Source organism: Schistocerca piceifrons, chromosome 1 (genome assembly GCF_021461385.2).
Source record: "Schistocerca piceifrons isolate TAMUIC-IGC-003096 chromosome 1, iqSchPice1.1, whole genome shotgun sequence".
NCBI lineage: Eukaryota > Metazoa > Arthropoda > Insecta > Orthoptera > Acrididae > Schistocerca > Schistocerca piceifrons.
Genome location: NC_060138.1, coordinates 345376194 through 345389335, shown reverse-complemented (window position 1 = coordinate 345389335; position 13142 = coordinate 345376194). Strand labels below are relative to the sequence as shown.

The window sequence follows — 13142 nt, the reverse complement described above, 5'->3', positions numbered from 1 at the left end:
CTGTGCCAAGATGTGCTGGCCGTGCACCAAGGCATGTATAGCCACAGGGTGATCCTCATTACCAACAAACACTGTCTGCCTGTGTCCATTCATGCGAATGGACAGTTTGTTACTGGTCATTCCCACATAGAATGCATCACAGTGTAGGCAGGTCAGTTGGTAAATCACGTGGGTGCTTTCACACGTGGCTCTGCCTTTGATCGTGTACACCTTCCGGGTTACAGGACTGGAGTAGGTGGTGGTGAGAGGGTGCATGGGACAGGTTTTGCATCGGGGGCAGTTACAAGGATAGGAGCCAGAGGGTAGGGAAGGTGGTTTGGGGATATCATAGGTATGAACTAACAGGTTACGAAGGTTAGGTCCCACCAACACCAACCTATCCGAACTCCGGAGATGGGAACTTGCCCTTCAGTATATCCTCTCTTCTCGTTATCCGCCAGGCCTCAATCTCCGCTAATTTCAAGTTGCCGCCACTCATACCTCACCTGTCTTTCAACAACTTCTTTGCCTCTACACTTCTGCCTCGACTGACATCTCTGCCCAAACTCTTTGTCTTTTAATATGTCTGCTTGTGTCTGTATGTGTGGATGGATATGTGTGTGTGTGTGTGTGTGTGTGTGTGTGTGTGTGTGTGTGTGTGTGTGTGTGTGTGAATGTATACCTGTCCTTTTTTGCCCCTAAGGTAAGTCTTTCCGCTCCCGGGATTGGAATGGCTCCTTACCCTCTCCCTTAAAACCCACTTTCTTTCGTCTTTCCCTCTCCTTCCCTCTTTCCTGATGAGGCAACAGTTTGTTGCGAAATCCTGAATTTTGTGTGTATGTTTGTGTGTCTATCGACCTGCCAGCACTTTCGTTCGGTAAGTCACCTCATCTTTGTTTTTTTATATATATATAGGAAAACATTCCATGTGGGAAAAATATATATCTAAAAAATAAAGATGGTGTACCTTACCAAACAAGGAAGCGCTGGTATGTTGATAGACACAATAAAAAACACCCAAATACACAAACGCACACACAAATATTCAAGCTTTCGCAACCCAAGGTTGCTTCATCCGGAAAGAGGGAAGGAGAGGGAAAGACGAAAGGATGTGGGGTTTAAGGGAGAGGGTAAGGAGTCATTCCAATCCAGGGAGTGGAAAGACTTACCTTAGGAGGAAAAAAGGACAGGTATACACTCACGTGCACACACACACGCACGCATGCACGCACGTGCACACACACACACACACACACACACACACACACACACACACACACACACACACGTCCGTACATATACAGACACAGGCAGATGCCTGTGTCTGTACATGTGGGGACGGATATGTGTGTGTGTGCGAGTGTATACCTGTCCTTTTCTCCCCCTAAGATAAGTCTTTCCGCTCCCGGGATTGGAATGACTCCTTAACCTCTCCCTTAAAACCCACATCCTTTCGTCTTTCCCTCTCCTTCCCTCTTTCATATATAAATATATATATGTATTTTCTGAGCTCTCCAGTCTTCTTAAGCTATTTTTGTACTCGGGATGCCTCATCAGCTTCATAAATTTCTATTAATTTGGTTGTTGTTGCCACAAAATGTAATTATTACTTTGACCTACAATAAAAATAGTTCTTAATGCACATAAAGTGCATTGAACATTTATTTGCTTTCAAATATTGGTACTTTAGTGCTTTATAAATTGCTCCACAAGTTTCAGATATTATTTTAGTTAATGTGCACTGTGTATTATAGTGCTGTACTGGAAGCTAGTGTAACACTCTCTCCTGCAGCAAGAAATCGAAATCTTACTGTGAGTCGGTCTTCTGCAGATATAGCAGTTCTTAAGTGAGTATTGTGCTTTGTGATATGATGAGACACTTCACTGAGCAAATACTGAAATGTACGCTCATCCATTCTTGAGTAATTTATGTACGACTTAAAAATCCATGGCTTCACTCAGGTATGTTTCTTTTTCTTCCCCCCCCCTCCCTCCCCGTGCCGCTTCTCTTCCAATTGCGGCACACAGTGCTATTATGGTACATGCAACTGCTGCGCGTAATAACAAGTTGTTGTCAGCCATCTTGAACTTTGACAAAAAATATGATGACGGGGTAATACCCCTTTTTAGCACCATGTCAGATATCTTTGTCAAACAAATTTGACAAATATTTGATCATATCTTTGACGAAGAAATATGATAGTGTAATACCGGCATTAGCTGAGTGTCTTGTTCAGAGTAGAAGGGGCACCAGAGGCCTATGACTCGTTCTCCTACCACACTCTTCCCATACCCTCAGCTAATTACCTGTCCTTGTCATAGTGCCAGGCAATGCTGTGGCAGTGGATCTGCACCTCTACAAAGCCTCACTTCCAACAGATTGTATTTAAGTGAACACATTTGGACAGGTATATGAGAACACTTTGCCAGTGTTCCCTAAGAAATACAAGAGAATAAGCACTGAAGCAGGCCAACCGTACAAAGACTGCCATTTTATTTTATTTATTCTTCCTTCTTCGTTTCCCCTCTAAACTCATGGGCACATAAATTTAACTCAATGCAACACTAGTTTAGTTCTGATATTCATACATGATTATTTGGTTTGACAAACTCACTTTTGATCATGAAGCAATCACAATGGCCTAGGAAAAGGAATATATAGGAGTCTGAACTTTAATGCAAGTGTGAAATGCGTTGTGTCAGAGCACTTATTACTGAATTGTAGCCTTGTCCTATAATCTGCAAAATGTGTAGGCTTCTCTCTTCAGTTGAGAAGGCAGTAACTACTGCTGAGCTATATCACATTTCATGTTTAGCAACTTGAAGTGACTACAATAGTCTTCAGTAATTGTTTCACATTTCAGTTGTTTTCCATATCACCACTAGTTACTGATGTATGTGGTACCAAGTGTGAGTTACTCTGTGATTTTATTAAAGTGTAGCTATGGGAGGTGATGCATGATTGATAAAATGAAAAAATATAATTACAGTGTCTTGCATAGGCTGCTTGATGGAATTTGCAACACATATATAATTTATTGAAGGTGAGATAGTGTGATACAGAGATTTTTTTAAAATTTGGTTATTACTTTAAAAGCTCCTAAATTAATAGTAATACATCTATGATGTATAACAGACAATTTCAACATAAGTCACGAGAATAATCAGCTCTTTCCTCCATTTTTAATTTTACATTTATTAATATAAAAGATACATATTTATTTCTACTTACTTTAAACAAAATATATTGCACTGTTCTGTTTTGATTAAAAAGAAAGTACAAAAGCTTGTGCCTGTCCACTCTGTTCCCACCTGAAGGAAGCAAGTATTGAAATTATCATCTTTTCCGTGTCCCCAATTAGAGTTTTGAGTGCTTTGCAGTTTCAGCTAAGCATATTTTCTTTTTATTTGTTGTTTTGCAGTTGCCTTTGCCTTTTGTTTGATCCTGTGTAAACCAAACTGGTTATAGTTTGGAGCTACTGTCACCACACTCAGATCATTTTGCAGGGGACTGTTGTATTTTAAATAAGTGGATCCCAAGCTTTCCTTAATTTGTAATATCTACTTGAATTGAGAAGACTGTCATCTTGATATTCTTCTACAGTCTGTAATAGGAAAAAACCAATCTTCTTTCAAAACTTGAACTTTGTAACAGTAAAGATAATGCACAGTGGTGGATTGAACAATGTGGGCTTCTTATGAAACAAGCTCAAGCAGCTTTGATATTGTCTGGTGTATGAAAAGTCAGCACACAACCTGGAAGATGCTTTTTCATTATTGAGCCTGTTTCCTCAAAATTTCATATCCATGTGCTAACTGAAAATGTAATGGAATGTGATTGTCGTGTCACTAATTGAAGTGATGACAGAATTCTCCAAGTGCAATCTTCACACTGCCATTGTCAGCACAGAACTAAATCAGGCAGTGTGAATCATATTTGGAACTATTAGAACAACTCCGCTCCAGTGCCTCCCATTACTGAGTAATATGGCACCTCCCCAGACTAGACGGCAATGGCCTTGCCGCAGTGGCTACACCAGTTCCTGTCAGATCACTGAAGTTAAGGGCTGTTGGGTATGGCCGGCACTTGGATGGGTGACCATCCGGGCTGCCATGCGCTGTTGCCATTTTACGGGGTGCACTCAACCTCGTGGTGCCAATTGAGGAACTACTTGAACTAATACTAGCGGCTACGGTCAAAGAAAACCATCATTACGACCATGAGAGAGGTGTGCTGACCACACGTCCCCCTATCGGCATCCTCAGCTGAGAAAGACACAGCGGTCAGATGGCCCAGATGGGCCACTTGTGGCCTGAAGATGGAGTGCAGAGTGCCAGACTAGATGACTGGCAGCCCTCAAATCACAGCTGCCAAAATGTAATGCCCACTCATCCCCTTCCATTCATATCGACATGTCTCATTAAATGACAGCAGTTAAGACTGTAGCTGTCGCCAACCAACTCAATGACTTCATCGTTAATAATTACTGGACATCACTTTTGGAAGATCAGAACATCAAAAACTCCCACCTCATGGCAAGTTCAACTTTGAAGGCTCCATTTTCCCAGAAGACAGTGGTATCTGCAAAATGAGCCTTATTCAGTGAAGAGCTATTCAGTGGAGAGCTTCAGCTGAAGTGGAACCGAAAAGCAAAAAATCGCCCACCTGGCCTTGGCTTGCCCCAATACATCCTTCAGGGGTGCATTACAAGACATCCATGGCCTCACCACCAAAGCAATGGAATGGCTGGTCCCAGTGACGCGCGCGCGCGCGCACACACACACACACACACACACACACACACACACACACACACACACACATGAATGAACTTACACATTGTGATAAATAAATTAAAAAAAAAAACCAGATATTTATTCTGTCCAATTCACTTTTTTTTTTATCACAGACATGGGTCACTGAGGCCATACATTCCAGTGATTTGGTGGTGAGGATGTATCAAGGCAAACCAAATGCATCTTCGGTGGCAAAAGTATTTTGTGCACCACACCAAGTGTCCATGTTAACTAAATGGCAAGATGGTATGAGCTGGTTTCTAAAATATGTTACTCAGCATTAACTGCTGTCCAGAGCTCCACAAAAATTAAAAAAAAGAAAAAAATTGCTTCTCTGAATCATCCTGTAGTTTTGATGAGATTGATTATGGACTCTATTTCTCTTTTCTGCCTGTCTTGCAGAGCTGCAAGTTATAACACTGAAATTTTCTCTACATATGTAGTGTATACTGTATCCTACAGCCTGTGATAGAGCACACCCTTGTAATTCGTATAACATTCTTATGGATGTACAACTACACTTAAACGATAACATTTCTGTTTGAGGAAAGAGCAACACCAACACCATGAAAGATGGAATGGATGCTGGTTTTATCCATTAGAATAATGCGGTCTTCTTCTAGTGGTTTAAAACATTAAGAAAACACTTCTTAAAAATACTGCTGTTCATTTCCAAATGATGATCAGTTTCAGCAGAACAAAGTCCTGTTATCCATTCACGATATGCAATAAATGCATTGTCTGCGAAAAGAAGTTGAGCTCTGCTTTTAGTGTAAACACTGTTGTTATAGGACCAGCATGAGCCACTGTGGTCAGCCACCTTGACCTCTGAGTATCATCAGGTCACCATTTGTCTTGAAGTGATGCCAGACATACTTTTTTGTGTCATTCTGTAGTCGAATTAAATTGGATGATGCTAGGGAATTAGATTATGAAATGAGACACTTAAAGTAGTAAATGAGTTTTGCTATTTAGGGAGCAAAATAACTGATGATGGACGAAGTAGAGAGGATATAAAATGTAGAATGGCAATGGCAAGGAAAGTGTTTCTGAAGAAGAGAAATTTGTTAACATCGATTTATGTGTCAGGAAGCCATTTCTGAAAGTATTTGTATGGAGTGTAGCCATGTATGGAAGTGAAATGTGGACGATAAATAGTTTAGACAAAAAGGGAATAGAAGCTTTCGATATGTGGTGCTACAGAAGAATGCTGAAGATTAGATGTGTAGATCACATAACTAATGGTATTGAATAGAATTGGGGAGAAGAGAAATTTGTGGCACAACTTGACTAAAAGAAGGGATCTGTTGGTAGGACATGCTCCGAGGCATCAAGGGATCACCAATTTGGTTTCGGAGGGCAGTGTGGAGGGTAAAAATCGCAGTGGGAGACCAAGAGATGAATATACTAAGCAGATTCGGAAGAATGTAGGTTGCAGTAGGTACTGGGAGATGAAGAAGCTGGCACAGGATAGAGTAGCATAGAGAGCTGCATCAAACCAGTCTCTGAACTGAAGACCACAACAACAACAAGCCAAAGTCCTGTTATCCATCCACAATATGCAATAAATGCATTGTCTGTGAAAAGAAGTTGGTAAATGCAACAATTTGTAAAATGTTAACCTTCAGTAAATGTAGGATATTTGTCAAAAATTGCAGCTCTTTGATGATGGTCATCATTAAGCTAAACAATAATATTAGTTAGCATATTTGTAAGCACTTTCAGTGCAATTGTATATATTTTCCATTTACATTTTTTATGACAGTTTTATGTGAATTTTCAGAAAAAAAACTGTGGAAAATTTCATAGCACTTAATTTAAGTATGTTTACTACATAATTTTTCATTTTAGTTTCTTTGTGTACTACACCATAAAATTTTGTCAGTATTGCCTCAGCAGAATAGAATCCCCATTACATTGTCAAATCATGTGGTCCTAAACATTTGAAATGGTCAGGGAATGCAAGTGCTTCTCTCATCCTTATGAATAGGACACAGTCCCTTTATTCATAATTTCCAACTCAAACAGTGTGAAGTCCCCATGCCATGCAGACTGCATGTGGTGCTGTATGTTTTTATTGATTGTCTTCTGTAACTGGGCAAGAATATAGAGCTTTGTTTGTCAGCCAATTTGTCCTCTATTTTAGCAGCTGATAAGACAAATACGATATGAACATTAAGACTGTATCTGAGTAATGAAATGCATTAAGTTAAAAGCTCACCTCATAGTTGAGGCCCGGATTGTCATTATATACATGAACAAGGCTGAAAACATTACTAAGTTTTCAGATCAGATCTTCTTCAGAGCTAATGGAATACACATACACCAGCATAACTATATTATCTTGGCTGACTACATTGTACCGACTATGCTGTTTGACTGGTTTCAGGGTTGTATTGGGTGGAGGAAAAGGAGGTGGGGAGTAGGAGGCAGGGTTGGTGGGAAGACTGCCTTACGGCTGGGAGGGAGAGATAGCGACGGGAGAGAAATGGTAATTGTACAGGAGAGGAATGGCACACCAGTGGGCTCCCTGTTCATTATTTATATTCCCCGACGGAATTTCAACTACCAAGGTTGTGTCTGATCTGCTTGTGTGTCCCTAATTACTATGGGAATTAATTCTATCGAAGAAAAAATCAACAAAGGAAACTAATAAATTATGAGACGGGGTTACTGGTTGGTACTTACTTTCAGGAGATTAAATGTGTGATCCTGCACGTGAAAATTAAAGCAATACATTCCATAGCTTTCTGCACCAGTAGTTCCCTTCCTCATGGAGGACAGAGGGGTAGGTTGGGGAATGTTAAAAAGGAATGGCAGGTCACTCAGAGCTCAGCAGTTGTGAGGATGAGAGTAGTTCCGAAAGCTAGGAAGGGTATCACTTTTACGTGTCTATCAGCAGTAGCGCGTATTTCCCCTCCAGATTGTAAGTACTGGCCAGTAATTCATATCGTAATGTATTAAATTATTGATGTAATGTTTTATCAAGGGGACAGGCACATGTAATAGATTTTGTAAGTCATCAGCCACTCACATTTCTCGTTTTAGACTTTATTCTCGTAACCTGTATGGTTTTCAATAGTACCTTTCGAAACAAATCATACCTACAATTTTAGATTCTGTTGGTCGGTTAGGTTAATGTGATTACAACTGGTGCAACAAGTGCATCATTTCACATTATTTGAACAAAACCACTAATAAATATTGGGTTGATCAACCTATTTTCGTAGAACCACACTATTTTATATTGGTAAGCCAGTTTGATATCAAGTAGATTTCTTCTGCAAAGGTTTGCTCTGTTTGTCAATAAAGTTATGGAATTGCGTCTCATGGTTAAGATAATTATAAAGTTGTGTTCCAGTTGCAGAAATTCTGTAATGTTAAAAAATACCAGATTTTTAATATCTGAAGTCATTGAATCAATTTTGTATTTCTATATTTAATTGTCCTATAACAGCTTTTTTACATTACAGGACAGTGACCACCCGTACAGTAACTACGTCATCCACAGGGGAACCAAGTGATGGCCTAAGACAGTCAATGCAAGAAATAGTTGATAAATTCATGCAAGATGAACGTAAACAGCCATAAATTTTAAATGTTAAAAAAAAACTGGTATTTTCTTCTACAGAAGATATACTGCAGAAGACAATTTACGTTTGATTTGGACTGTAATTATTTATTGTGAAGTAAAGCATATTGCTTGAGGATGGTGCTGCTTAAAATTTTTCTTAAATATTTCATTGCTCTATTTCACTGTGGGATTTATAAAACTTATAAACAGAAGATTCAGAGAAATCTTTCATGTTAGACTTTGAGGAAAATAAATACAGCAACTTATTTTCAGATATTTTGAGCTTTGAAGTCTATTTTGTATGAGTTGTGTTCATCAAACTGGACTGTAATATATATTTGTGAAATAACGTGTCATTTGTGACTTAAAATAAGTTCATTGATGTGCAAAGATATAGAAAGAGAAGAGTGTCAAAATCTCAAAAATTAATTTTGTTTTCTTCTGTTTCCTTTTTAAAATATTACTTTAGATCTGTAGTTGCAAATGTAGAGTATACATTGTTTTGTCTGACACTATTGAACTGAAAAAGTAAATTCTTTCAGATTAGAAACTGAAGGTAATATTGGTTCAATGATTTTCTTGTTGCTGAACCCCAAAGAGCAAGCTAACAGAAAAGCATTGTTGACAAGTGAACAGCTGATATTTAAATTGTGACAATTTGTGCTTCTGATTGCAAACAAAATTGAAAGGTATTAATTTTTGATGTAATTTGTAAATATTTTGAATAATGGAAGTGGCTGTTAAAGAATTTTGACCTGCCCTTTTTTTCTATTGTACTTATCGGAATAAATATTTTGAGAAATATGCACCAGCTCATTTATACTATGCTTTTCACAGCACAAATTACTACACTGCCTATTGTGTGGTGCTATGTTAGTGCCACAATAGTAAAGAATGTCATAGATTATCATGCATTTCTCAGCTTGTTTGTTCCTCAAAAAGTTATAGTGCAGAAATGAAGAGACTAGTTGATGAATTTGTAACAGAAGCTAATTGGAAAACAAGTATATGTTGTAATAATGGAATAAGGATAAACTGATTATTGAAGCAGCAATATAAATTAATTCATAGAGTTGCATAATGTATCAAAATAGAAGTGTGCCTAATTTTTCTCAATGAAATTTGTCTTTCTGAGTCACTGATCATCAGCTCTTACATTGCTCCTTGACAGAAGATAAGTGTCACTGTTAATACGCCTGTTGATTTGTATGCCCTACCTGTTCAGCTTTGAATGTAATTCTTAGGAATAATGGACTTGTGAACTTCCAATTACAACCAATAAAGCAGAAGGAGCTAAGTGCAATTACAACTGCATTTTTCTTCTTCATGCAGTACCAGTATAATTGGAATGTGGCCAATGCAAGGTACAGTTTTGTGAAAATGTTTTCTGCTGTGGAGATTGATTTGGAATTCCTTGTAGAAGCTCTAAATGATGCATTGGTGCATGTATCATATTTTCTAATGTCCTGGAATAATGTATTATTCTCTTAAGCAGTCTGGCAGTCTGTAACACACACACATGCATGTGTGGCCATAGGTGCACACACACACACATACACACACACACACACACACACACAGATATGTGCTTTAATAGATGCCTTTCACAGACATAATAGACAGTGATCTCAGAAATGCAAATTATTCAAACAATAAATGTAGATACCTGTAGAATTATTAGGAGAGTCATATTTTGTATGTGGCAATGGAAGTTTGTTTGACTGTTAGCTAATTTGAAACTGAATTTTGAAGCCATATGACTTGCAGAAGCTAGTTACTGTTGAATATTGAAATTTTTAATAAATAGTTACAAGAAGAATTCATAATATTTTGTATATATAGAATATAAATTACATTAAGCTTTATTGAAGGTACTTCAAGATAAACGCCAAAGGCAAGATTGATTCTCATGGTCTTCGATGCTGAAGGTATATATTGACGTAATGGTACAAAATCATTTTGACTTTCTAAAATAATAACTTAACCTAATGTTGCTTGATTGGTGGAGACCTAGGTTAACAGCACACAGCATTATTCACAAGTGTTGTTAAACAGCTGTTCATCAACAAAATATTTGCACCCAATACTTGGGGGAATTGGTGAGTGATAGGTAGTTGCTGTTGGAAATACATACGACTTTTTAGATCAATGTTGTGAAATATGTGAGATGTAAAATTTCTTGAAAGTCCTCAAACCCATTACACTGCAGCTTTTACTAGTAATTCAAGACCAATGATATATTAGCACTTGTATCGTATTTTCTAAATTGTATTCATTTTGCTCCATTTGGAGTACCATAGTTTACAATAAATGGTGTCAGATACTGCATGGGAACTATTGTTTGCACAGGTACAGTCTTTGTTCTTCTTCTGTGTTTATCAGTAGGTTATGTTGTGGTGACTTTTTTTTTTTAATTGGATCTTTCATAAGCAGACATTTTGTGGTTTGTGGGTGACCTTAAATGGAACTGTCAGTAATGATTTTTTCACCTATCTCCTGGCATTTGTTTGCATTCCATACCAAAATGCAATACTACTCTACTATTCACAAGAGAAAAATAGTATGCCTAACAAGAAATAAATACCTCATTCCAATTAAATTTTGCATAAAGAATAATACTTTGACTAAACAGTAATAGTAACAATATTAGTAACTCCAAGTTTTCTAAATTTAAAAAAATGTGGAAAGTAGTTTGTCTACTGTTAATTGCTTGAGAAGTGCAACAAGTTTTGAGATCTTTTATGACACTTTGTTTTATTTTGTAATAAGAAGTGTAAAGAAAATATTTTAGTCCATCTGAGAACTGTTGTATAATATTTCTGTGATGTTTGAAATAAATGTTATGAATGGAAGATGTGAATTACTAAACAACACTTTCTTATTTAGGTTATGCAATGTCACCAGAGGTTTTGTATATATTGTAAAACATTAGTAGAATTATTATGCTTAGAATAACTTCTGTAAGCACAGATTATGAAACACTGCATAGATATTTTCAGAGATTTTTATTTTCATATAGCAAAACATTGTCTGTATAAAATATGTTCATTATGTATGACTGTCATGGATTCCTCTTTCTTGCTATATTCTTGTCACCTTAAACATAAAGTTTAGGATATTGGTGACATGAAGAAATACTGTGGGACAGAGTGTATAAATATGTCAAGTTCCAGGAAGGTGGAATAGTGGGATTTAAAATATTATTTTATAATACTATCAGAAATGGTCATTTCAATATAAGTTTTTAAAAGTAATGGGGCCACTGCACAGAAGTTGCACTGTAGCAGGTTAGCACCAATTTGTTGCCTTATGTTACGTTAAGGACAAACTATGAACTATGTAATGAAAATATATATATCTATCAGAAAACAGCTAAGTGATTAATGTTTGTGTATTCACAGTAAAAAGCTTGATTAGCTTGTAAGAAGTAAGAAACCGTGTGTTTGTAATTTCCGTCATTGTGTGTGAGACTTTTTTTAATTTATGCAACTAAAGTTTAAAATGCTATTATGATGCATCTATAGCTTCTAAGAAGTGTCAGTAATGTAATATAAATAAAATAAAGCCACCTCTTATTTGTTTAAATCTTGTTTGATGTGTTGTGTTGCTTCTCTATTTGGTGTTTTCTCTTCTTCTTCTTCTTCTTCTCTATCCATCCTTACTTCTAACTTTATTTGGTACTGCTATCATGTCTGTACTGAATCAGGATCAGTGTTTACTTATACACTGTATTTTACATCCATCTCCTTTTGATGGTGTTTCCTATGTCTATGGCTCCCTCCCTCTTAGCCTTGGTTCTGAGTGATCTCTGCCCATTTTCTTCCAGGATCTAGGAACAGTCATAAAGTTTTAAGTATCACCATGAAAAAAAATACAATGGAAAATGCAGGATGGAATGTAACAATACTATAAAAAGGAATGTTGCCACTCACCATATAGCAGAGACGCTGAGTCACAGATAGGCACAACAAAAAGATTGTAACAAATAAAGCTCTCGGCCCGTAAGGCCTTCATCAAAAATAGACGACTGACACTCACGCACGTGCACTCACACACACACACACACACACACACACACACACACACACACACACACACATTCAACAACTAGCCAGAACTCAGTCCCACGTACTGTTCCTGCAGTGTTTCTTGGCTCATAGAATCCCCCCAAATTGCCTTACCATAAAATTACCCATCTCCGACTGCCAAACCTCCTTCCACAATTATCTCCACCTGGTCAGATTCCACCAGTCCTTAGCCCCCACCAACATAGTCCTGCAAAACCCTATCAGCCAAACCCAAACCTCATTGCAGTACCTTCTCTCCATCTGCAAAATTCTCTTGCTATGCAATCCCAAATTCCTGGTACCTATAACACGCATTGAAACACTTTCCCTCCCAGAACTCGAGCAACATGCACAATGCCACCTCAGAAAGCTCTCTGCCCTGCTCACTTCCTACTCCTGCCTTGAAGTACCACTGTCCACCATCTCTATAACTATCTCCAAACATCCTTCACATCCCCTCATAGCCGATAAACCCTGTCTTGCAGAGCTACTACATTTACCCCACCCTCCAAAACTCCCTCCCACCACCACACCGAATCCAGAACCTAAAAAGATGCTAAACACCGTTACGAACCTTTCTTCTAGAAGCCTTAGCACCACAGAAATATCAGTGCTTTCCAAAGGCCTCACCTTTTGCCCCACTCCCAAATTCAATCATGCCGGATTCGTTAAAGACCTTCTCTCCTTCTCCCAGTCCCTACAGTGGAAACACTTTTTTGCCACCA

At 37.9% G+C, this 13142-nt stretch overlaps 1 protein-coding gene across 1 annotated transcript in view; it reads left to right on the top strand.

Annotated features, from left to right (window-relative positions):
* LOC124784057 (ankyrin-3-like) overlaps positions 1 to 11935 on the top strand; it is a 291446-nt gene extending 279511 nt beyond the window's left edge. Inside the window, exon 37 of the mRNA XM_047254070.1 lies at positions 8250 to 11935. Coding sequence (XP_047110026.1) covers positions 8250 to 8367 — 118 coding nt within the window. The 3' untranslated portion in view covers positions 8368 to 11935. The remainder of the gene's footprint in view (positions 1 to 8249) is intronic.
* Positions 11936 to 13142: the final 1207 nt, after the last annotated feature.